The sequence below is a fragment of the Falco peregrinus genome, chromosome 13 (genome assembly GCF_023634155.1).
Source record: "Falco peregrinus isolate bFalPer1 chromosome 13, bFalPer1.pri, whole genome shotgun sequence".
NCBI classification, from domain to species: domain Eukaryota; kingdom Metazoa; phylum Chordata; class Aves; order Falconiformes; family Falconidae; genus Falco; species Falco peregrinus.
This window is the reverse complement of record NC_073733.1, coordinates 5,625,031-5,649,751: the sequence shown is the minus strand read 5'-3', so window position 1 is coordinate 5,649,751 and position 24,721 is coordinate 5,625,031. Positions and strand designations below refer to the sequence as shown.

Genomic DNA, 24,721 nt, shown 5'->3' with positions numbered 1-24,721 from the left:
TCTAGAGTAGTGTAGTTACAAAAAACGTTTTCTCCATGACATTTCACTTGCCCTTGGGCAAAAATGATTCATTTTGACATGACAAAATTTAACACCTCTTTTCCTTGCTTTTGTGTTACTCGAGACCATGATAAAAATAGGTACAAGGAGACTAGTTGATGAGGAAAGAAAAACATTCTATTTAATCACAATATATACATCCAAAATAGAAACTACAAAGCTGCATTTCAAAATACATTCACAATGCCACTCTGCCACGGTGAATGTGCCAGATGCAAAGTTGTTGCAAGCTACTGGCAAAAAGGAAATGCCGGCCACGGACAACTTGCTGAGAGGCCTCTGGTGAGAGGAAGACTAGAAGGGCAGCAGGATATGCAGAGGCAGGAGACCACCCCAGGCAGCTGGAGCTCTGCAGCTACCCTTCACATTCCTTCACTCCCTACTTACTCTCCCACCGGCTCCCAACATCTCCTGTGCTCCAGTCTGATTTTGACCTTTCTTTCCTGACCCGCGGTGCCAGGCTAACGTGAGACTGTTTCCTATGTCATTATTTCATATTGAAGTGTTTTGCACGCAAGGCATTTCAAAGGTGCGATTCGGCTCGTTAGCAAGGTAACCATATCTTACATTTGGGCAAGCACTTTAGTTTATATTGCACTGAAACTGCCCTTTCACAGAGAAACTTGCCTGAGGTCACTGAGGAAGCCTGTGGGAAAGCTAGGAAAACAGCCCCTGGTTGCAAAATCTCACTAGCTGTAGGACCATCACTTCTCTCTTTCACCTTAAAGCAGAAAGAAATTAATACATTGAATTCCTCATTGTTATCCTCCTCAGGTTGCTTCATTTTCTGCTTCAAATACTCCTGTCTTTCTTTAGACTTGCCTTGGATCTCCATTTTCCTTATGTTAGAGATGTGTTATCACCAGTGACAAATGTAAAGCTCTCATTCTGGGACTGTGCTGCCGGTGACTTGGAGCAATTCTACATCAAGTACAAAGTGTACCACTTGCAGGGGAATATGAATAATACCATGCTGCTGCTTTAGTACAACTACATCTCTGCACAGAAAAAAAAAATGGCACAAGAAACAGTAAAAAAAATAAAAATATCTCCTTTTCCTTCTGTCAGCGTTCCCAGAACTTAATGGAATTCAAGGATACTGAATATAAATGATTAAATAAAAAGGCAAATGAAGTTTCTTCTTAGTCAAAATCAAATATAGCATCAGTTTGGGATCTTCCATGTCCTCTGTTAGGGAATTAGTACTTAACATTTACCACCTCCAAAGTGCTGTCCGTCAGTTGCCTTATTACCCTGACACTTGCCAGCCCTGTGGATGGTCTCCATCACCTTGGTGCAGGAAGTTTCCTAATTCTAATGGACACATTCAGCCTTTCAATGGCACAAACAGTAGGTTATTTCAGTTTTTTCCTCCCTGCCAGTGAGCGCAGCGGCAGCAATCCTTCAATCCATTCATTGGCAGCCGACATCATCTCCTGCCAAAAAGCCACCTCCTCTTGTGTGGAATCCATCCAGTCCACAGAGATCCCATAACTCAAACCTGAAAAGAACAAGAGAACTACAATTTTGGAAGCTACACAAAGAGTTTCTACTCCATGCAAAAATACTCAATGGGATGTAACTGTTGCAGGCAGTGGCTTAACATAAAAGGTGCTGACTTCCCCCCAGCAAGTTGCCCCCTAAACACCTCCCGTTCTTCTGCTCATGCCCTCCATTTTACAGCAGACTTCAGAATGAAGTCAACGTAAAAGCCACAAAATGCAAGAAACCTAAACATAACCTGTCAAGGAAAATAATATTGGGCTCAAGCTCTTTCTGCATCTTTCAGAATGGTAAAGAAGGTCTAAAAGGCTTGGGTTTCCCCTTAAAAAGATTTTCTTGTGGACAAGGTGGGATATTTGTCAAAATTCTCTTACTCTGCAATTCACTTGTACAGGAATCAAACTGATAGTGGACAACGTGTGCATTAATTCCAAGTCGATTATCCAACCAAATTTTCATGTGGCAACTACTTGTCATCGAGATAAAATTTGGATCTAAATTTGGATTGCAGCTTATCTTGGGGTTGGTGTTTTTATATCTTGCTTATAGGCTTGTTCTTGTTGCCCCTTCCAACCGGATAGTTCGCAACCCTCCTGGTGACACGTTACAGATTGAAAACAGAGAACACACAAGCAAATCCAATCAGCATGGGTGCACCTGCAAGGTAGACCTTCCAGCTGCTACGAGCCTCTTCCCAATACCCTCAAGGAACAGTTATCATTTATCGCAACATTCTGAAGTCCTCCGTTTGCCTTTCATCTCTCAGAGATCTCTCTTGCTTAACAATAAATAGTTTAGAAAACTTTATAGATATCCCACCCACAAAACCACCCAGATGAAGACATTATCTGTCAAAGCCTAGGCATGGGGTACACTGAAAGCCAGGACAGGATGTTTAGAGAGGGACAAACCTCAACTCTGGACAGCTGGACAATGGGAGATGGTCCCATCTGCACTTTACAACTTGGCTGAAAAACACTGGAATTTTCCTGACTTCAAGGATGAGTAACCCCATTGAAGTAAAACACTTCCAGCTAAGCACAGGGCTAAAGTCCTTCTCTGAACAGGAACCTTATGCCATCAGCTCCCAGGGACAGTAGTCTCAGTACCGATAACCTACCAGATCAACGAGCGTAGCTCGCCCTGTTTTTCAAGCATTAATTACTCCCGCTACTGAAGCATTTGAAGGGAGGAGGTGATGTGGACAGAATCACCGGGTGGTGCTGTCCCACATGGCATTCAGGTTCAGCTATGAGCACTCTTCCCTGGGAGGAGTAGCAACATATGTTGACTTTTAAGGCAGCCAGTTTTCCTGGAACAGCAGGAAAGCTCCTTGATGGACCCAAGGAGCTTCTTGAATTTTGCCAGACCTCACAACCAATGCTGGCAGAAAATGTGGGAATAGAGGGTTGCTATCATGGTACCAGGGCCCCCTCCACACAAGACACAGTGCAAGTACCCAGACTGCCACCAGTTACTGAGACTCTCCATCCTTGGTTTCTACCTGAGAGGAAAATGCTCTGCAACTTCCCATTGTATCTGGTGGCTCAGCAATACCGTAACTATTCATCCAATGGAAAGGAAATCACGCACCTGTCCCAAGGCCTAGCCTGATTCCTCCAAGGAAATGGTTGGTAAGCTTTTCATGATCCCACACAGTCAGTTCAACACAAGCATCCTTTAGATCCTCGGTATGAAAGCCATCGTACACAATGGTGTGATTGAAAACAGGGTTTGTGTCTCGTTTTATGACTCTGGTCTTCTGGTAACTCTTCTTACTGGTGTCTGGAAGCACATAGCTTTGAGAGGAGAAAAAATACAGCATGTAGTATTGAGTTATCACCTGAGATTTGAATTGTTCCACAAAGTTCCTCAGTCTAAACAAGCTTCAGTTCTGAAGGAGGAATTGGGTAAGAGATCTCAGTAGATCTAATGGGGAATGTTCATAATTCCTGGATGAAACTTTTTCTGGCCAAGAAAATCCATTTTAATAGCAAACATTTTCAGAAAGGAGGGTACTTGCTTAAAATCTGCTGCTTTTGGCAATGTTTTTGCAAACTGACATTTTACACTGAAAAAAGGACATTATTTTCACATATTTCTGTTTTCATAAATTTTCATTATTTAAACGACTAAGAGGGCATTTCAAAATGGTCAGTTAGGCTTCTGAACAGTGAACCTTTCTGCAGGATAACTCTGTAAGGATTCAGAAATGTACCAAAAACATGGTGAGCACTTCAAAGGGCTGAAAAAAAATCTTAAAATACTCTTAAAAGATTTTTAATGTTCTGAAAAATTTGCAGCACTGTCTCCCATATAACAGGCAAAACCGATGTTGCAGGCTGCAGAAAATGCACATACTAAATTCTGGAGAAGAGCAAAGAGGATCCAACCATCTGTATATCAGTTCTGGCAAGTCCCTAACAAATTCCCAAACTTTGCATGCAAACCCATATCAAGGCAAAATTCACAACTCCGCGTGAACACGCTGGGCTGAGGTATTCATCTCACTCAGATGTTATTGAGGCAAATCACTGAGTGAGTCACAGGCACTGATTGACCAAGAGCTTTATCACAGCAAGGGTTTTCTTAATTTGGCCACAAGTGAGTAACAAGGGCAATTTTCTCCTGCAGAGCCCAGTGCAACATGAAGGCTTTACAGCATGGCGGCACAGCTAGGTGAGTCTGAGAAGAGGGAAGAAAACCTACTGCTTTGCGGCGGCACAGCCCCAGGATCAAAGCCAACACTTACCATTTCACAAATGAGTCAACTCCAGAAGGACGCAACTGCAGCAGGTCCTTGACGTCTTTGACCCAAATGTGAACTTCGCCAGAGGGAGGATTCTTGGGACCTGCCATTTAGGAGAAGAGAAAAACTGTCACGCTAGTCTTTACAACAGCTAGCAAAATGACAGGCTTCTCCTCCAGGGACCTGAGGGAGCAGCGCCATGACTTCTCTGCGTACTCACTCCTGCTGCCCTGCACCCCTCTGCCTGGCTGCCCCAGCACCACCAGCCCCGTCACACTCGCAGCTGCAGAGAGCTCCTGACACAGTGCGCTTGTGTTGCTTTGAAACAGGGAAGGAGAAGGAACTGCCGGGCAAACCCAGCCTTGTGCCGCCCCTCAGTAAGAAGGGCTGCGTGTTGCTGCTGCTACACTGCAGCACCCTACAGTGCCCACAGTGCTCGTACCCGCTGATGAGTTTGAGGCCGCTGAGCCCTTCTTCTTTCCCCAACACTTTCCCAACAAATGCAGATGTGAACATCAGACGTAGGCTGAGGATAGTGCTACCAAGCACTGCTCGTTGTGCCTTTGTGCTGATCTCTACCATCCTGCTCTAATGACTTTACTCTTTACCCAGCCCTTAAACAGATGAGGCATCGCAAGCTGCATGTCTACATATGGGCAATACTTCTTAATGCACGGAACACATTTTACCTAGGCTTCCCGGAGGGACATACTTAATAGACAAACTCATCACTCCTCGATGATCCACACCGTTAACAGCAGAAAGGCTCTGAAACAGAAAGTTATGACTGACTAAACGAGGGATTGTGTAAATATGGCAAGGCAAACAGCTTTTGAGTTCAATGGAGGGGCACAAATGGACAAACTCTGGTTTTGCATGGCTGGGGCAGCCCATTCTCAGGGCAGCTCCTTTCTTTGTGGCTTTCTTCTCAAACTCAGTCTGTCGGAACCAAAACTTGAGGATTCAGAGCAAGGCTGCCCTTCCAGACGTGTTCAGCTGGACATAATCAAGCATCTTAGTTTTGAAAGACAAACGTCCTTTCTTTTTTGAAAAGGGATCTCAAATTAGACCTCTGAACCCAGAAGCATGCAGGAAGCTGTACAGGCTTTACAAAAAGTGGCACCTGAATATTCACCTCTCAAGGTATGTTCAACTGCATCACCTAGGACTCTGCTGCCTGTTTTTAAGGGGTGTCTTTATGTGAGCAGAGAAAGAGGCAAAATCACATCAGAGTTTTTACTGATTAGTGTCAGATCACATTTATGAAAGCATCCCTACAGATCAGTCACCAAGTAACGCCCCAGAAGGCCTGTGTTCAGAGCACTGAACAAGCCCAGGGCTTGTGGGTGTTTTATCACTCTACCCTAGGTAAAATGCAGGTTGTTCTGCTCCACTACACCCAAAGACCTCAGAGGAGTCAGGAAGGACTTCTGCCACCCCTGAAGGCTTCAAGGCTGGGCTAGGAAGCAGGATAGCAGCTGAGATACACTTACTCGGGGCTTCAGTGGGTACCAGTTGAGTTTCCTGTTGCTCCAGTCCCAGCTGGCCAAGTCTATTTCGATCTCTCCTAAGAAACTGTTACGTCCCAGCGGATCATTGTGCCAAACAGAGAGATTTAATTTTTGGATCAGCAATACCATTTTCTCTATTTTATACTAGAGGAAGAAAGAGAAGTCAGGTTGTTCACATTGTGTTTCTGTTTCTTTCACAACTGCAAATAAACTACTCAAAAGCTTGAATAAGCTCTGAGACACTCACACCCCCTCGACACACACACTAATGGACTGGCCTCACTCTGAACATCTATTTTTTTGCCCTGCAGCAATAGTACTATGCTGACAAAGCTTTTCCGCTGAGCACAAGGAAACCTAGACTCCATTCATCACAGGGCAAAACCAATATTCTTTCAAGAATTATTAACACAGGCCGAGGCACGGTTAAATAATCCTCTAGGCTTTGATGAGTATGGAGACCCCATGCCTCGTGACTGTGTGCCAGGGAAGGGAAGAACCCCCCTCGCTCTGGCTGAAGGCAGGACATGCTGCAGGTCCCTCTCCCCTGAAGATCACTGTGTGGTTTTGACGAAGAAATCTTGGGTGCCACATGGATGGGTGCAGCGAAACCTTTAACACCCCTGCCCTCACAAACCCAAGGGAAGAGCAGTGCAGTGTTGGTGGGAGGCAGGCGAAGAAGCCTGGCCAAGAAGGCAGGATCTTTCCAGACCTGACCTGGTACAGGTGCCTACTACAACATGGGTTTTCAGAGCATGTATTTATTCTTACCCGTAACACCTCATTGTAAATGGGATTCACTGTCCTCTTCTTCACTGAAGTTTTCCTCTTACCCATTCTAGCTTTGTCGGGAAGCAGGTAAGTTTTAACATACCTAGAAAAGAAAACAAACTCCAGCGGGATGTTGTTGCATATCACCAAGCTCTAATAAGCAGGCAACACCTGTGAATGGTGGCGTGGAACTATAGAGATGGAGTTGACTCTTTGAGGACAAAACTAACTAAGAGACCTGCTAGGATATTGACTTGCATGTGAAGTTATAAATCTCACCGGAGATGGGTGGATGCTACCAACACTCAGAACAGGCAGCTGTCTAGGCAGTATGGGAAGCCAGCAAGGCCATAAACCCATTTTCTGAGATGCCCACAACTATAGCATCTCTGTGCATTCAAGATCAAGATGAAATTAGAGAAGAGGAAAGAGGTAGAATGTCTTTAACTCTCTCTCTCAGGGTTCAAATCCAAGCTGCTTTTCATAATTTCTTAAACTAGAGATCACTAACCTCTGCACAACCACCATTGTGCCCCTAAAAGCACTTCGTTAGAGACCTCCTTTTCATACAGGCATGTGTATGCATCACCAGAGTTATTACCAAAGTGTGTCCACCATGGGGAGATCAAGGTTCACACAGATGCAAAGAGAACATATTCCAGTGATAACAGGAATTGTCTTTGTATTGATCAAAGCTTCCTCAGTCTGTTCAAATTTAAGTCTGGCAACATATTTACTGATGCCAGTGGCTCCAGAACCATCAGCTAGGAAAGTCCAGCAGTAAGCATGCACCGGAAGTCTGAAGGAAGGAAGGAACCATGACATTTAAAAACAGAAAATATAAGGAAAAAAAAAAGCAGCCTCCAGGACACAAAATTCAGCAACGTAGAAGTCTGAAGGCACCAAAGTGTCACTCACGGGTCAGATCTGCCTTTCTTCTCATCCACAATAGCCAAGTCCTTGCACTGGGACACATGAACCTGGAACTCCCGGTTCTTCTCATCATAGTCTAGAGCAAACTCCACGGTACCTTGGGCATCCACACTCCCAAAATCGCCACTGTAGACACTGAGCACACTACCACTCACCTGCAAGGGGGAAAAGTAAGGTCAGTGCCACTGAAATAGGCACCCACCCACCTGACTTGGTTTCTGGACAAAGACAACAGTCTGGGAAGCGCATTGCCAGAGAAATAATCTGCCATTTCTGTCCCTGTATCATGTTGTGTCCTTGACACAGAAATGGTCCACATCTGCAGCTCTGCTCAAACAAGCAAGGGTTGGGGAACCTAAACAAGCGTCTCACAAGGACGTGTTATCCTAGACCAGGAGGTAGAAGTGCTCTTCTCCTGCATGCTCCAGAAATGCAGAAGATACTTCACCCCTGAATCCCAAAACTTTGGGAAATAGATACTGGGGGAATCACACAAGTCTCTTCCCTTTCTCTATGCTTACAGCTGCCATCCTGACCCAGTCTCATCACTAAGAAAGAAATACATTAACAGAACGTGAACTATCCATATATGACCTTATTATTTCAGGCAGATATAATCACACAATTGTCAATCAATTTTTAAAACAGGCCAGTAAGAACCATATCAGACTAGAAATATAGGAAAACCTATTACTATCTTGTTCCTTTCTCACACTGTGCGTGGAGCTGTACAAAACAGAAATAGATATAACCCCTGTCCTGAGGAGCCACTGTCCCACTGGAGACAGCCTGTGTGCACCTACCTGCACAGGAAAACAAGGGTTCTACAGATATAAATCAGGAGCGAGGCACCCAAGAGTCACTTGCTTTGCCAGAACAAACTGCCTTTGCCCACATGCCTTGGGCTTCTTTTTCAAGGCTTTGTCTTTCACTGGTAGAAAGTGATGAAGCAGAAACAAAACACAGCTCCAGAAAAGTGAGAATTTTCTATTGCACCAATCACTCATGATTCCTGACAGGATAACATAAAAGCAAATGTTGTTTACAAAGCAAATAATTAACCCTCTTGGTACTTTTCTGTGGTACAGCCATGAACAATTATCAAAAAACCTTCCTAGTAATTAACCTAATTCTTCTCTTTCTGCCCCTACTTCCTTTGGCTCTGATTTTCCCTCTATTACAACCTACAGAAACCTGCTAAACATCTCCTCTTAGTCTCTGGAGCTGCATTTACCATCCATCCCATCAGGATACTCGCCCCAGCAGAGAATCCTGAACAAAATTTTTCAAGAATACCTGTGTGACTTGGGCACAAAAGGCTCATTCATAGCTCCCAGACTCTCCAGATAGAAGGACTCATATGCCCCAAAGTTCAAGGTGTTTTTTTAACATGTTTGTTACATTCATGACCTCTCCCTGTCAGCTTTACCTCACATATATTCTTTAAATCTCACATATACACCTTGGAGATACCTGTAACAGTAACACAGCAAATTCAAGCCTCCTCCCAAAACACTGTCTCTAAGGAATCTTCAAAAAACGCTCAACTACACACAATCAGCTCTTTTCAGCTTTCCTTAGAAGTTGAAGCTCTAAATCACGCTTTTGCTGTCCAGCTCCGAGTTCCCTCGAATTTGCCGATGAAGTGAAGGATGAGCTTGCAGAGGGCACCCGTCTGCAGTCCTGGCTCTTTTGCAGCTGGACCACAAACGTGTCACTTAACAACTGTGTGCATTTCCCCACCTAGAAAAAGTCCCCCCCCGTCTCCTGCATGCTGCCTGGCTTCAGAGCATCCGCACTTTGGAGTGGGGGCTGTCGCTGACTGTGAATTTATCTAACAATGACGCACTGGGTCTTTAATTTGAAACGGTACCTGGAAACACTCCTTTAACCCGAGTAAGTAATTAACTATCGCTGTTCTTTTAATAATGTACCATACAGAAACCAAAAGGATACTCTGGAGGCCACATCATCAGTATCAGCCTAAATGCAGTGTCACTGCATCCGGATGAGAAACCCTGTCTAGCGAGATGTACGCATTAAATACCTACCGAGGAGACAGATGCCATGTCGGACGAGTGGCTGCCAATGCTAGGCGTCTTTTTGTGCTTGTTAAACTGGAAGCTGATTTCTGAAGCTGTGTCTGATTCAGTCTGCTCAGAAAATAACAAGCATCTTTAAGCTCTGCCTGAGCACTTTGCAACACTACAGAAAAAAACCCAATAGCTCAGCAGAGTCCCATTAAGCGGCGATCAGGTTAGGAGAGTGGAGGAGAGCGCAGGGAGTCTCCCCAGAGGCATTCCCTCCGATCGCAGTGAACGTCATCATTAACTGCCTCCAAACAGAGCTGCATGCAGCTGCTGGGCTCTTGGAAAGGGCACAGAAGAGTGTGGTTTGAGACAGAGGGAAATACGAAACCTCCTCCAAAACAGAAGGGCTGGGCTGGATTACTGGGAGCTTTTTTCTTAAGGCTTTTCTCATTTATTTACGACAGAACCAAGGCGTGCTCTAAAGCAAGTGCTGTCAGTGTCCAGGAGAAACATTCCTATGAAACCAACTGCCATTCAGGGGATGCTATGAACATTATTCCAGCCATTTCTGGCATCTAGCCTACCTCAGACAACAGGAGAGGAGACGATCTGCTCAGCTCTTTGACTCTTTCAGGTTCAAGAAACTGATGGGGTATCAAATGAGGTTTATTGTACGCTGTAGGCACAAACACAAAAGGCATCAAGACATCTTGTCAGAGTCAGGAAAATATAAGTCACATTTTTGTTTAAGGGCACAAAACAGGAGGAAAAGCGTGTAGGAGACACTGGACCACCACCTATATGCCCTGTTGCTGTCGTCTTGCCATTGAAGCTGACCCTCCCCAAGACAAAAACTGCTAACTAGTATCTTAAAGCTATTTTCAATGTGGTTTTTGTTCAGTGTGTGGGAGTGTGCACACCCCCTCTAGTGGCTAATGTAATTCATTATTAGCCGAAGGACATGTATCTTTGCACCACTTTCTTTGTGTAGATTTAATTTAGACTAAAGCCATACAGATCTCCCTCCTTGTCAAAGAAACCAAACATGCTCACGTTTTCATCTCATAGCACACTGGCCTGTACAAAACAGCTGTAAAATATTTATACCTACAATTTTCACCATTGCACACACCTCTCCAATACCGTGCTAGACAAAGAGGTGGTCAATAGCAAGATATCTAAAAGAAAAAAGTCAAAAAAAGCTTTTGATCAGCTTAGAAAGATGGTTATTGGACTGCTTAAATGTCTAAATAAAACCTATTTGTTCTATCTTTATCTTTTATAAATAACTCCCTTGAATATGACTACCTCCATCCCAGAAGAACTTGTTTTTACAAGATACATGTGCATAAACATGCATGCACATATACACGTGTTTAGCATGTTATCCATGATGATACATTCTTCAGTGCTCAAAATGTCCAAAAGGTTCTTTAGCATTTTTTATAAGGTTTACCTTTTGTATGATTTACCTTTTATATGATGTACGATTAATTTGATAATTACTATTTTTATTTCCAAACACGAGCAAAGCATCAAGTCTAGCCTGCTCCACAGACTACTTGTTATACTGCCAACAAGTAAGTGTAACCCTGCGGAGGAGGGTTTCCAAGGGTGAAGTTTGTGGCTCTAAACGAGCTTTAATAAGGGGAGGCTAACATCTTGGTTGTCTGTGTGACAACCCCGTCACTGGACAGCAATGCACGTGGGACCTGAAGCTTCGAGCCACCATGCCGTGTGACACGCTGCTGCACCATGCGACGCAGCACGCACGTGGCATGAGGCTACCGGAGGGGTGGGCACAGCCACGGAGCGATGCAGCGTGTCCCAACCCAAGTTGCCCTCCATGTGCCCCGAAGGGGACTCTCCTCCCTCCCATGACCAGGTGTCAGCTTGATCGTTTCCTCTGAGCGGCTTTACCCCTCCTCGGGCACTGCCTTCCCAGCCTTCTCACCTCGGTGCTGGCAGCCGCGGCCTCACTACTTTGCTTTTAGGCAAGCTCTTAGCTGTCTTCTTGGGCTTGCCAGTTGTCACCTTTTGGGGACTGAACCTGACTTTTTTGGCCGCAGAGGCTGCTTGTTGCCTTCCTTCAGCCTCCATCCTTGGCTGCAGCTTTCCTGGGCTTCTTGGTAGCACAGACAGGTTTCTTGGCCATGGGCTTCTTCAGGTTTGCTGCTGCTTTCTTGGTTGCCTTCTCCTTAGCTTTTGGTTTCCCAGGGAGAAACCGTCACCATAAAGCACGTCCCACCTGGTAGCTGGGGAGATCAGCCCAACGAACAGGGTCTGTGCTGGGCGAGGTGAGAGGCCCAGGCTGGGCACTGCACGCCCCGTGAGCGTGTGACACGAGTCTGCAGCACCGAGGTCTGGCACCTCCGATTAACCCACCGTGCAGGCTGCAGCTCCCACAGTACTCGGTGGGGGAAGAGGAGAGACAAGTACAAGCTTCTTGCCAACCCTTTGAAGCCACTGCTTTTTTTGCTGGAGACACTGAGTAACACGCCATCAATCTAGCTGCAATTTCCTGGCTCTGAATTTAATTTTAGGCACTATAAACTCTCTAATTTGATGATGAAGCAATATGTCATTTTCCTTGCCTGGTACATGCACAGAAGCACCAGGGATGCAGAATCCGGCATAATATATTACCTTCAGGGAACGTGAAAGAAAAAGGAGAAAGAAAAATGTTACTCACTCTCTGTGGTTGTGTAAATGTTCACCATGCTCTTTGCAAGATTAATGCTATTTGCTCGGGCCAATGCCTGAGCGGCGGGAGAATGATCCCCATCTTCCTCTGGAATACATGAAAAGCCAAATCAACACGGTAAATAAATAAACACAAATGGGCAGTGTGTCAACAAGCACGCATGTGTGTGTGTCTCTCCTGGCTTGTTCGCTCTGTTTAGAGGACACTGCAGTTACATTACACAGGGCTGCTTTCAAATCATTAGTGCACTTTAATGTCTCTCCCTGAGAAAAACTCTTCACACTGTGATGGGAAATGTAAACACTGGATTAATCTGGTCCCTAAAACAGACCAGCACTTGCAAAGAGCTTCCAGTGAAACACAGCCATCTGCTAATATCATCCTGAAATGAATATAATAATAAGTCCAAAAACCTGAGAAATATAGGAATGATCTGGTATATAAAGGGAATATTTGCGTTAACCTGAAGTGCAACTCAGGATTTTCATAGAAATGTTATATGAGGTAGGAAATAAGGCAAAAAATGACACGGTTAAAAATCAGATGAGTCTATGGAAAATCCTCTCAAAGAGGTCTTACCCAGGTGCATGAGCACAGGAAATCTGGAAAAAGGAGAGAAGCAGCTCTCTCTTCCTAGGTCTTGGCATGGCAGAGGGCAGAGCTGTGGGCAGTTGGAGCCCACACGTAAAATGAATGCAACTAACAATAACTTTTGCTCACAGTAACGGTCACTACAAGAGCCCATCAAACCCAGAGGAAAAGGCTGCTAAAGTGGTGAAACTATTGACACCATCATGGTTGAGAACATGGTATCAGAACCCAGAAAGATCAGACTCCTTGTTCAGTCCACTTTGGTCACAGTTTAATATCCAAATTCACTTGTGCATTCCCAAAAGACCCGAAATGTCATTTAAGCACTGACACCAGCAGCTATATCAAGACAGCCTAACGGCCAATGTATTTATTAAATGCTTTGCTTCACATTTTATTTCTTCTCTTTGTGTCAGACTTATCTCTACCACCACAAAGAATTCCCCCAGCCCCACATCTGAAGAAAGTACAGTCTTCCCAGTGAGTGAAATGAAGTAAGTTCCTATGACCTGCTGTAGGTAGCACTAAAGAAATAGAGGGATGTCCCAAGCTGGGGTGTTTGCAGGCAAGGCCTAGGGGCTGGTGGCAGGGAGGAAGGCAAGGGAACACGGCACTGCCCTCTTTTACACTTCGTACCACGCTACACAGGATTTGTTTCCAGAGCTGTTCACTAAACACATTCCACACATGCTAACTCTGCACAGACTGCACTATAGAATAAATGGACAAATGAAGAAAATATGCAAAATGCAGAAGGGTTAGGGAAGAAAACAGGCTTAGGGATGACACTCTACTGCGATTTCACAGGGTGCAGTTACAGCCCTCAGTACCTGAGTAAACAGCTGAGTCCATTCCCTGAACGACTTCTCTCTCTCTGGCTGGTTCACCGGGTGTTGGCTTGTCTGAAGACTCACACGTTTTTTCCGCAGGTAGCTCTCCGTTTATTTCCATGTTGTCATGAGTGCCCAAATCAGATCTTTCCTCTTTCTCATCATCGTTTTCACCATCTGTAAGCACAGGCTCGATCAGTATCTGCACCCTGCTTGCCAGGGAAGTCGCTGTGTACTTGCGCTCTCCTGCCACGATAAACCTGTCTGTAGGCGTCTCTGGCTCAAACGTGCTGCCAGACACTTCTTCGGTAGGCGACTCGATTTTGACGGAAGGCGCTCGCACAGGCAATCTGGATTTCTTGGAGCAGCGCTGTGCTGCCTTCTCTTCCTCAGGCACCGGCAGCTTCCCGTTGCTTTCACTCAGTGAGTTATTTCTTGTAGCCAGGCTGCCTTTGCTCTTAGCATATGTGGATCGAGGAACGACAGAAAGTGAGCCCTTCCTCACAGGGGCTACGTAGCTTGGTTCTTCCTCGCTGGAAGACAAGGTTATTGTCCTTTTGTAAGGGGTTCTTGTTTTGGTGAGGACACCAGGTTTTTCTTCACTGTTCTGGCCTTGTCCAGACTGCACAGAGAGCGAGCGGCACAGCTTGAACTGCCGACCCTCTGCCTCCGCCCAGCTTGGGTCCTCCAGCACATTTCTCACTGTCGCAGAGTCTGCGCCCTTCTCCCAGAAGTTCTTCAAGTTTTTGAAGTGTTCACGATTGAGGCCGATATCCTCCTCTTTGTGGCTCATCGATGAGATGGTATAGTTCACACCTTGCTTCACAGCCTGACTGCTTTCTCCCTCTGCGGTCAGAGGCTTGGGGCTCACCAGCAGCTCCCTCTTTGCAAGGCTGTTCTCTGCCAGCCCCATGTGATTCACAAACTGCTCGGATCTGGGGAAAGTTCTGCTTGGTTTCCTCTTAACTGGTAACTTGCTGGGTGCATAATTATCTTCGGGTGGAGTTTTTGGCCCCACTGTGGTGCCAGTGGCTCCATGAACAGCTTCTCCTCCAGCTGTACTGCTGGGCTGAGGCACAGCATCCTCTGAAAGCTTGGGGGGCAGTGGAGATGCTCCGTGACCTACAACAACAACAGATGCTCACAGCCTGGGCCATCACATCATATCGTATTTCCCTGGAAGACTGGGCTGCAGCTTCTCAAAGAGAAACCAGGGGCAGTTTCCAGAAACCATCCGTGTGTTCCTGATTCTTCCCCATTTCCATCTGAAGCAAGCCCTGAAAACCCCAGCCTGAAAACCTGAAAACGGGAAAAATCCACTGAGCTCTAAACTGCGGCTGTGAGCTGGGGATTTGTTTGCAGCTTTGCTTTCAGTTTGACAGCTTTCCTACTGGCTATTTGCTACGTACCAAAAATACACTATATATTCAAGGCAGGACAGAGGAGGTAACTTGGATCTATGGATTAAGGAGCTGTGAGCCAAGTACTCAGTTCAAGTCATACTAAGAGCCAGGAGACATTTCAAGTCATTGGATTTGTTTTTTCTTGGTCCCTGCTACCTTGGGCGTAATTCATACAAATGTTGGCAGCCCATTTTCGCATGCCAAGGTAAGAAATACTGTTTGTTATTCATTTGTACACACACAAAATAGCATCTTGTCTCTTGGTGTTTGATGTTGAAAAACAAAACCACCAATGGCTCATTGAACAAAACCCTTACCTTTTCTAGACAAATGCAAGCTGTTTGTTGCAGCCACAAATGGACTTGTTCCAGTGTCACTCTCTGAAGAAGAGACATCATGTATACTGGATCTCTGAATGGAAAACAAACACTATCAGTGTATATAAACTGAAAAGACTGGAAAAATCTATTTTATTCAAGCACAGACACCAGGGCAGGCAGTCTGTGGAGCCCCTGCCAGCAGGTACAGACTATGTGAAGGTCCAAGGAATAAAGGTGCAGAGGCTGTGCCTGTACTACCTTGTGTGACGCAGACAGCGGGGCAGGAAGTCTTGGCTTCAGTTTTGGCAAGATTTTACGCTCCTCTGTGGTATCAAGAGCAGATGTGCTGGATCTGGGGGAGAGGAGAAACAGCTGAGGGAGATCAGTGGTAGTGATGTACCTGGTAGGGTGATCATGCAGTCTTCAGCACCATCTCAGCTCTGCTCATCTACTTTGCCACTTTGATCTACTGACCCAGCCCAATATAAGGCTGCCCAGAGCTGCTGCCTTCATTTATTTTCCCCATTACTGCTTGCAGGGAAGGGAAACATGTTAAACGACCAGAACATGGAGTAAGGATGAGTCTCCCACTGCAGCCAGCACAGAACTTGTGCCAACTTCTAGGTTTAGTCAGACTTTCCCCTTCTGGGAGAAAACCATAAGGGGAAAGCACAGGAACCAGCAGTGCCAGAAGAGCCCAAGAGCCTTGCAGGAGGGAGATGCAGTGCCAGGCTATGGCCCAGGAAGGAACCAGCCACACCTCCCAGTTCAGGCCAAAGGCAAAACCAGATTGATGTAGGATTTAGAAACTACAGGAATGACTATGACAACAATAGTTAAGGCAAAACTATAGTAGAGGATATAAATCTTTATGCTTGGAATAGAAGTTAATTAATAATTGCCTGGTAAATAAATGGAAGAAACACATATCTCAGGTGGTTTACTTGACTGTTTCTACCATCTTTGGGAGTGGAGTGTCTAGTGGTGGCTGCTCTCCAGATGGAAAGCAGCAGTCAAGCTGGTAAGATTTCATATGGGAATGCTTTGTGCTTAGAGCTGAATGAGGAAAACAAAGCAAGGTTTTCAGGATTTAATCAACCCCCAGAAAAACCATTAAGACCATTGCTGTGCCAGTAAAGCAGGAGCATCTCAGGCTTGTTGACTCTGGATCCTTCATTAAGCAACACCCAGTGACCAGCTGTAAGAGATGTGGAAGTGTTGTCAAGGCCCATATTTAATATTTAACTGGAGCAATCACCACCTGTGAAGAATAATTCCTCATTCTGCTGACAAAATAAAATGCAAATGAGATGGGCGCAACAATAAATGAATATGTGAATATTTTAACGGCTTCTCCATAGTCCACGAATATGGAGTGAGGTCACTGATTTGCTCGTTGGAGCCCTTTTAGTGGGTGTTTCTGCTCAGTCAGCACAACGTGAAAACCTACCAAGCCTTGATGGAGAGTGCTGAGCACTGGACATAGAGGTTGGCACCAGCAGGAAATGAGCGGTTTCCTCAAACAGTTCATTTTGTTAACATTGCTCCATGGCAAAAATTAAACAAATACAACCATAATTGCCTTGAAAAACTAACCAGAATATCCTGACATTACAGACAGCTTCCATTTTACTGACCTCTTATCAAATCATGCAGGAAAAGACCTTTCTGGGATAAGCACATTAGCACTTAGCTATTAGGGGAGGATTGATACTCTGACAATTCCTGGAAAAAAGATTTTAAAAATATCCTATACAACCTATTACTTATACAGCCTTGGAAACTCAGTTAAAAACCAGGATTTAATGGGTAGCATTCAATTTTCATTAGAAGTAAGAGCAGCAGCCAGAGCATTGCGCAAGCAGTGGTGGTTACCTCTCCTCTCCCGCGCCAGCAGCGTGCTCAGGGAAGGGAGGACTCGGGGCAGCTCTGCTTCCCAGACCCGTTCGGATGTGCTCGTTGGCCTCATCTGTAATATAGCAAAGACAATTGAGAAATGACATTTCATTAAACTTGTCATGATCGGTGTGTTTTGTTTGGGGAAAGAAAAGGCCCATGGGTCCAAGAGGCCAAAGCGAACTGCCTAATGCCTGGCTCATGCCAGGAGCTGTCACATCACTGGAAACCTTTGCAGGACACTGCCACAGCTGTCAATAAAGTTAATCCGTTCCAGGACTTAAATTCAGCCGTTTCCTGTTTTGACTCAAGTCATTGGATCTTGGCAAACAAAGGAGGAGGCCAATACAGTTAATTAAGAGATCCCTGTTATTTTTACTGGCACAAGGCTCAGCTATGTCTTTTAAGCTCTCAAAGACCCTAAAGAAAAAACAATAGAAGACGGTAACCTTTAGAGCAGCGTGCCAGGGTGTAAAGTTGCATTAGACATTTGCTGGCAAACAGGCTCTCTTGCTTCTGCAAAACCAAAACGATTAAACTCTCCAACAGCAACAAAAAACGAAGCTTAGTCTCGTCTGCAGTTTCTGCACACACTTATGCAATGCAGCTAGGTCTGTTTTAAAGAGTAAATCTACCCGTTCCAAAACCCGCCAAATCTCTTTAGGATATATTTCATTACACAACATAATAGAATCAGAGGTTCAGAGGATTCAGCTGTGACATTAAATAGTATAGCCTCACTTAAAACGGCACTAAACCCCAGAGCACAGCAGTCCTACAGCAGGCCGTGGTATCAGTGTCACACCAACGTTGCCCGTGTGGTACCATCCAGCAGCAGGTGATGGGGATGGAGCTTCATTCCCCCTTGCCTGTGCATCCCCATGGAGACAAATGCTGCAGTCCCAACAATTCCTGCTGGCGAAGCGCCTGGCCCTGTGGTGCAGAGGACCACGGCAGGCGCTGCTTGGGGCTGTCTGCGTCAGGACCATGTGCTTGGCACACACACGGGATGGCAGCTGGGTGGCCCCGTGGTTCCCACAGCAGCGGGAAGCAGCGGACTCGCTCCTGGTGGAAGACAGGACCCTGGCTGTGTAAGAACAAGCCGGTTTTAGAGAGCAAGTTTCTGAGAGAGTGACTGCGTTTTGCCCATGCAAACGTTCATGTGCAAAAAGCATCACTGAACATTGTTTCGGGAGAGACAAGCTGTGACACGTGGGCCACATCACATGCAGGCATGCGAAGGCACGCTGAGGAGCATTTATACAGTGAGCCACGTCCTCCTGCCCCAGACCCCGGGGAGGGAGGTGCCAGCAGGTAGCTGCTCTGGAAGCAGAGGAACCAAACACACAGCTCCCACATGTTCCCTCTGCCTGTCATGGTTGAAAAGACCTTGACAGCCGAAGACCTCACTTCTTTCTCACCTCACTTCCAAAGGCACTGTGTCAGGCTTGCCTTTCACTGACACGTCCCCCTCAGGGACAGCTCCCCGCGCCCGGCTGGCAGAGGCAGCGGGAGCTGTTTGCTTCCTCCCATCCGAATCACTGCCCTTCAAAACGGCTCAGCCCACTGACACAGCTATACCTGGCTTCTATAACCACAAACAAATAGGCTATTAGTATGTTATAATCCATCAAGACAAGAAAAATGCTTTTGCTAACTTCAGGATGAGACAGAATAAGAAGCAAATTCCAACAAAAATTAGTAGTGGCCTGACCAGTTTAACTTGTCCGTACATATATTTGTACACATATGTATACGGCCACTCCTGCTCTAACACTTCAGTTGCTTTACTCATTTCCTATCACTCTAAACCAAAGACACCGCACGCTCGGGGAAAGCATGGCCAACCGTGCCATTGGGGCTGACTTGCCTCAGCAGGTAGATAAAATGGTCCCTTTCCCACCCAATTGTTAGCTTTCATCCACTGCACACAAGCTCAAGAAGAAGTTATCACCAAATTTATCCACCTGCACTGCCCTGTGGGCTGTAGTTTCAATATAGGGTATCTATCCATTTTATAGATTTACATTACTGCTGGTTACTAACATTTTCTACTATAGTCAATACCAACTGTGAAGACCCTTAGGGATCCACACAGCTCTCCCTTCTGAAGGTGAAAACCCTCCTCCAGAAAAGGTCACTGGGCATTTTCCTGTGCAGGCACCGGTTTCCACCCCTCCTCAGCCCGTTTACCATGCAACGGGAATGCCAGCAATTATCTCAGCAGGGATTTTCCATGCAGGAATTTTCTTATTTCACTCCCCAACGCAGTCATCAAAGACTTAAATCAGGATTACCAGCCCTGGACTCACAAACACATCACACTGATTTGGCTAAAAGAACATGCACCCCTTCACCGCCTTGAATGCCAGGAGAAGGTGAACGACTACGATCTTTTCAGGAGAAGAAAAAAAGGTGTCACGGTGGCAAGTAAAGGCCCTTATCTCACCTACTGCAGACTGAACGTGAGCTGCACGGCCAAACTGTTCATAAAGGGGCCTTATCCTTGTTCCCTGATGGGCCAAGCGCTGCTCTCACCAGTGCAATACTCTTGCTGACAAGTCCATCATGTGAAGGGGGAAATCTATATGGTAACCACTGCAGGAGCTGAGTGTGCAACAGGCAACAGCAAGAAGAAAATGTTAGCTGCAGAATCCTGATCCTCAACCAGTGCTGTAAAATGGCAGTGGGAAAAATAAGAGGAAGGACTAGTCATGTGTTATACTTGTGCTTTATCAAAATGAGTCTGAGAATAGAAAAAGAGAAAGGAAAGAAAAAAGTTGAAAAAGAAACAGAGGGCTAAATCTAAACGTAATTACTATAGTAATTTAATAACATTTGCTTCTTCCTTCTTAAAACAGCATTAGTCAAGTAATGCACATGCAAAGACATAACTTACATATTACTACTATATTAATAAGGAGGTTATTTTAGATGATAATGTGAGACCACATCTCATACATGCACATCAGCAAAGTTAAATCTAAAACCAACAGTACTTCAAATCTTGCTTTCCTGAAATGGGCAGCAAGCTAAGGGTGCTGATGCCTGTGGCAAGGCAAAAGGCAGACGAATCCAATTCACTGCTGGCTGCTAACGGGGCTGCAGACAACAGAGCATTTGTCTGACCTGGGCCCTAGCAGAGGGGCTGCTGAAGCGTCTGTCTCTTCACCCAAAGAGGGTGTAAGCACAAATGCATGTCCTCAAAGAGCAGAATATGCTCTGCAGAAATGGATATACTCTGCAGAAATGGCCATGCAACTCTATCGAGCTGGAAAAGGTTTCATATGTTTTAGCATTCTGGAGGGATGATAAAATAGTAAATTCAATGACATCATGAATCCTTAATACCAAGGATAAAAGCAACTTCATATGAAATATGATGGGTCGGTTCTGCATCAGAGGCTCCAATGAATCTATGCTAAGTTATGAGAGCTGTCAGGGGTAAGTAAAAAGCAAAAAGAAAATGAGGCTCTGGGTTAGCGAAGTCCCTAGCCAGCGTTTAGCTTTGAGAACGTGTCTATGTAATGTGGAGCTAAGAGGGGTACACTAAACCCAGGCAATTAACGTTACAGAGATAGCCTGGCCCGCGAGGCCCACCAAGCACAGGAGTGATCTATAGCGCTGCTACCCCATGGCAGGAATGGGTAGCTGGGCCCAGGAAAGAGCTGAACTGAACTGGTGGAGATGACATTGGAGTTTTGGACAGATGGAAGACAACCCTTTAACGGACAGTAGTCTTTACTCCAAAAGAACACAGCCGTTATAGGGTCCTTATATTAGGGACCATGGTAGAGTGTGCCCAGAGCTGTGGATCAGGGCCATGGCTGCCCCAGAGCAGCAGCAGCAGCCAGTCCCTCACCAGCCATGTCTGGGTATCTGTGATTACCCACCCTGACAAATAATCAAGGAGGAGACTGAGCTGCAGTTCCGCGGTCCTGCTGTGGAGTGGTTGGCCTGTCTTCATGTTGAGGACTGGATATGAATCATCCCCGGTTCTGCTTTGCACAAATGTTCAGCACAAAGTGCCAGCTCCAGGCTGGTTACATTTGGACTCAAAGCACAGCCCTGCTCGTTTCACACGGGGCTGATCACTTCTCTTCGCTGAACTGAGCCGACAGATCTGATTTGATCTGTTTTACATACCACCGTGAGAGTTCATCTGAACTCCAAACAACACACAAAACATCTGCCTTGAACTAGCACACGGTCCCAGAAACACCCTTGCTAAGGCACAGCAGCCTGGGTATCGTTCAGACTTGGCCCCAAAGCCCTTTTTACTTTGAAAACCACATCGGGCCTTGGCATTATACCCATGTAAAAAGCTAGGCATGGACTCTCTCAAGTGAGCAAATATTTGCTCTCCCTTTACAGAGATGTGACAGAGCCTACCACCCCAGAGGCCTGCAAGAGCAGCTGCCCGGCTGGTTCTGTCAGACCACTCTAGGAATCAGGGCAGGGGGGGTGCCTGACCCACACATAGCAGTTTGATGCCAAAGATTGCCGCACATCATCCCCTTCCCTTTTTTGCTTCTATGACAAGAAATGCTGCCAGTGACCTCTGACAAATGGATGTTTCGGAAGAAAGAAGCTGAAGTGGGGAAAAGGCATTTACTGCACACAGCCGGTAAACAGCTTTTGCCTTGGTCCTCTGCCACACTGTAGTATTTTCTTGGGCCCTGATTTTGGTAATTGTGTATTTTCTTCTAGTACTGAAAGATTAGCTAAGAATCCCCTTATCACAACACACTGGCTGGCCCCCAACAGACTCCCAGTACAGGGAGCCCCCCATACCTGACCACTTTTTTCTGGTCCATCAACTTGTTTTCTTGAGACGCACACCAACATACTTACTTTCTAGTTTGCCTTTTTTCCTTCTAATCGATGCCCGAAGTAGATCCGGCCCCTCTAAGTCTTCCTGAAATCGCTTTGCCTTCACTTCAGAAAACCATTCACCTGTCACAAACTTCTTCTTCTTTTCATCCTTGATGGAGCCTTGTATCCGCCTGAAAATCAGTGAGAACATTACAGACCAAAAAGATCTCGCAGGTTTTGACATCCCCTGAGCTACCTTCATAACAACTGTCCGTACAGTTCACACGTCTTATATTATGAAGGATCCAGAGATTATTCTCTGCAATCCCAAGGGCCAAAAGGGCATTAAAACAAAAGCTGATTTATTCTTTATCTGAAATGGGAACAGCACCTTGTAAACACGTGCTTTCAACTCTTCCAAATTTTCCAAATCCAAATCAGTCACCTGGCAATGAGATTTGTCTATTTGCTTTGCAGCCCTGAGCGTTCAGGAAGGGATGGGGCTGTTTGCAGGTCTTGCACTTCTCCATTTTATTTGTCTATTAATCTCTTTACGAGCGGCAAAGCCTTTTGGATCAAATCTGATGCAAACCATGGAAATAAATCATGTTATTTAGGTGAGCAACATGACCCTACAGCCTTCTCCTTGGACACTGCTCCTCTCCCTGCTCCTCCTGCCATGCCAATTTTGGCACTCAAACAGTTAGCTCTCCTTCCTGAGCACAGCTTCTCCTACTGTAACTCACTTGGGCACACCCAGGGCTGGTTTCTGGCACCTAAACCTGTCAGCGCTCTGTCTGCCAGCCTGTACTTTTAACCCTCCTCTGGTTATTTTGGTTTTATACCAAGGCTTGCTGAATTAGCTGCCTTTCAGCTGGCACTGCCTCCCACACCTCACCGCAGTTCAGGGTTCCTAAAAGAGCTGAGAGGCCAGAAGAAACTCCCACCACAGTCCAGTTCTCAGCAAGAAGAGGGGGCAAAACCCCAGATAACTACTGGAGCCCATAAGGGTCAAGCTGGGGGGCCCAGCAGGACTGACAGCCAGGGAGCTGGCAGATCCCATCTACATCAGGGCTGCATCTGCCCCTGTGAGGGTCCTGAGGTGCTGGGCCAGAGGAGATGTAGGAACATATTTTAGTCTTTTTGAGACCGTATCAGTGTGCTGCCATTGCCCTCATTTCACCCCGCAGGCAGGTTGTGCTGGAGCCATACATCCACACTTGCACCAAAGGTCTTTCCACATATAGCCATATCGACAGCAAGGGGCAACGGCACCCCCCTAGTCAGGATCTAACTCACTTTGCTCCCAAACGAAAGCCTTCTGTGCAACAGCTTTTGAAGAGAAGTGAAACAAAACTGAAATAATCCAAACCAAAATCTTTTCCCCAAACCTCCACTGCAGAGCAGAAATTTTACAGCATTTCAGAAACAGAAAAGAAAAAAAAAAAGATAAAACCTTTTCAAAACCTTGTTTCAATTTAGAGGAGATGTAAGAGCATGCAGACACATATGCCCCAGGTCCATGCTGCTTGCATGCCACCGCCAGTTCTGTTTCCCCAGCTCCCACCCCTGAGCAGAGGCCAGGGCATGTAGGCTTCCCAGAGCCTGCTGCAAAGCTGCCCACCCCCCCCTTCAAGCCTTGAGTATCCCTTCTACACGGGGCTTACTCTTTTTTGGCTCAACGGCAAGTCAAAGACTCACATCCTTAACAGGGGTAAACTCACACAGTGCCATCCACGCTCACTGAACTACTAATTTCTTGCCATGGAGAGCTCAGTGCCAGCTTCCTGAGCCTGGTGCATACTGTCAGCCCAGATGGTCTAATGGCTGGCATTTAAAAAGTGACAGCAGCAACAAGCAATCCCGATCAACCAGAGCTGAGCTCCAGGATGGCCAGTGGCAAGTCAGCTGAACTGAGAGTGGTTTCCTGGCTCTGAAACGGCTTCCCGCAAACCTTTGGCACATCACATAGCATCTCACTGCCCCTCTCTGCCTGCACGACAGATGCTGCACACACACCCCACCTCAAAGAGCACCGGAGGGATACAAAACAGAGACAGGGATGAAAGTCTCATTTTAAAACACTCTACGGGATTTTTGAGCTACTGCGTGAGGAAAACAAGGTAGAAGCTACTCCCTTGCTTGAACCTCTGACACTGAGAAATCGGCATCTTCCTCCATAGAGCAGGAAAGGGATGATTTCCCTTGGCGTCTCTGAGGGCTGCTGATTAAGAGTCCAGCCCTGCAACCCTGCAGAGGGGACAGCAGCGACAACAGGATGGCTGAGAAAGCAGGAGGTGAAATGAAAAGATCTGTCAGGATCTGAGCAAGAAGGGACAACACTGCTACAGCCTGCATCTCTCCTTGCTGCACACACACACACACACTCTCCTCTCTAAAAGAAGCAAAAAAAAAATCTCCCCCAGGGGAAGCTCCTGCTGTCATTGCACACTCCCTCACCTGATGCGATCCCCATCTTTCTTCTTCAGCTCTGCATCTCTCTGCAGAACCTTCATCAGCTTTTCATACTCCTCCTCAGTCAGGAAGCTCAAGTCCAACATCTTCCCTGCAACCTTCTTCAGTTCTTCAGACAGCTGAAGCAGTG

At 46.0% G+C, this 24,721-nt stretch overlaps 1 protein-coding gene across 2 annotated transcripts; it reads right to left on the bottom strand.

Moving 5' to 3' along the window:
• Positions 1-155: 155 nt before the first annotated feature.
• Positions 156-24,710, bottom strand: LOC101914579 (synaptotagmin-like protein 2). 2 transcript variants are annotated; one of them, XM_027787942.2, is made up of 16 exons: positions 24,577-24,710; positions 22,156-22,307; positions 17,281-17,374; positions 15,664-15,757; positions 15,403-15,496; positions 13,683-14,804; positions 12,250-12,348; positions 10,142-10,233; positions 9,579-9,680; positions 7,513-7,682; positions 6,595-6,697; positions 5,806-5,967; positions 5,002-5,080; positions 4,316-4,415; positions 3,157-3,362; positions 156-1,561 (listed from the first exon to the last, which is right to left on the bottom strand). In XM_027787942.2, exons 1-16 carry the CDS (start codon positions 24,675-24,677, stop codon positions 1,416-1,418), a joined length of 2,916 nt encoding a protein of 971 aa, XP_027643743.2. In that variant the 5' UTR covers positions 24,678-24,710; the 3' UTR covers positions 156-1,415. The 2 variants fall into 2 exon arrangements, with proteins under 2 accessions (XP_027643743.2, XP_055673914.1); XM_055817939.1 differs by lacking the exons at positions 22,156-22,307; positions 24,577-24,710 and having other exon boundaries at positions 15,664-15,777; positions 17,281-17,298.
• Positions 24,711-24,721: the final 11 nt, after the last annotated feature.

Bases quoted from the DNA above. Each gene is read 5' to 3' on its own strand.
- LOC101914579 (XM_027787942.2), bottom strand. From the start codon at position 24,677: ATGTTGGACTTGAGCTTCCTGACTGAGGAGGAGTATGAAAAGCTGATG. The intron at 7,683-9,578 runs GTAGGTATTTAA...TCCCCCTTGCAG, and splicing joins ACATGGCATCTGTCTCCTCG to GTGAGTGGTAGTGTGCTCAG. The intron at 6,698-7,512 runs GTGAGTGACACT...TTTCTTTTCTAG, and splicing joins AAGAAAGGCAGATCTGACCC to GTATGTTAAAACTTACCTGC.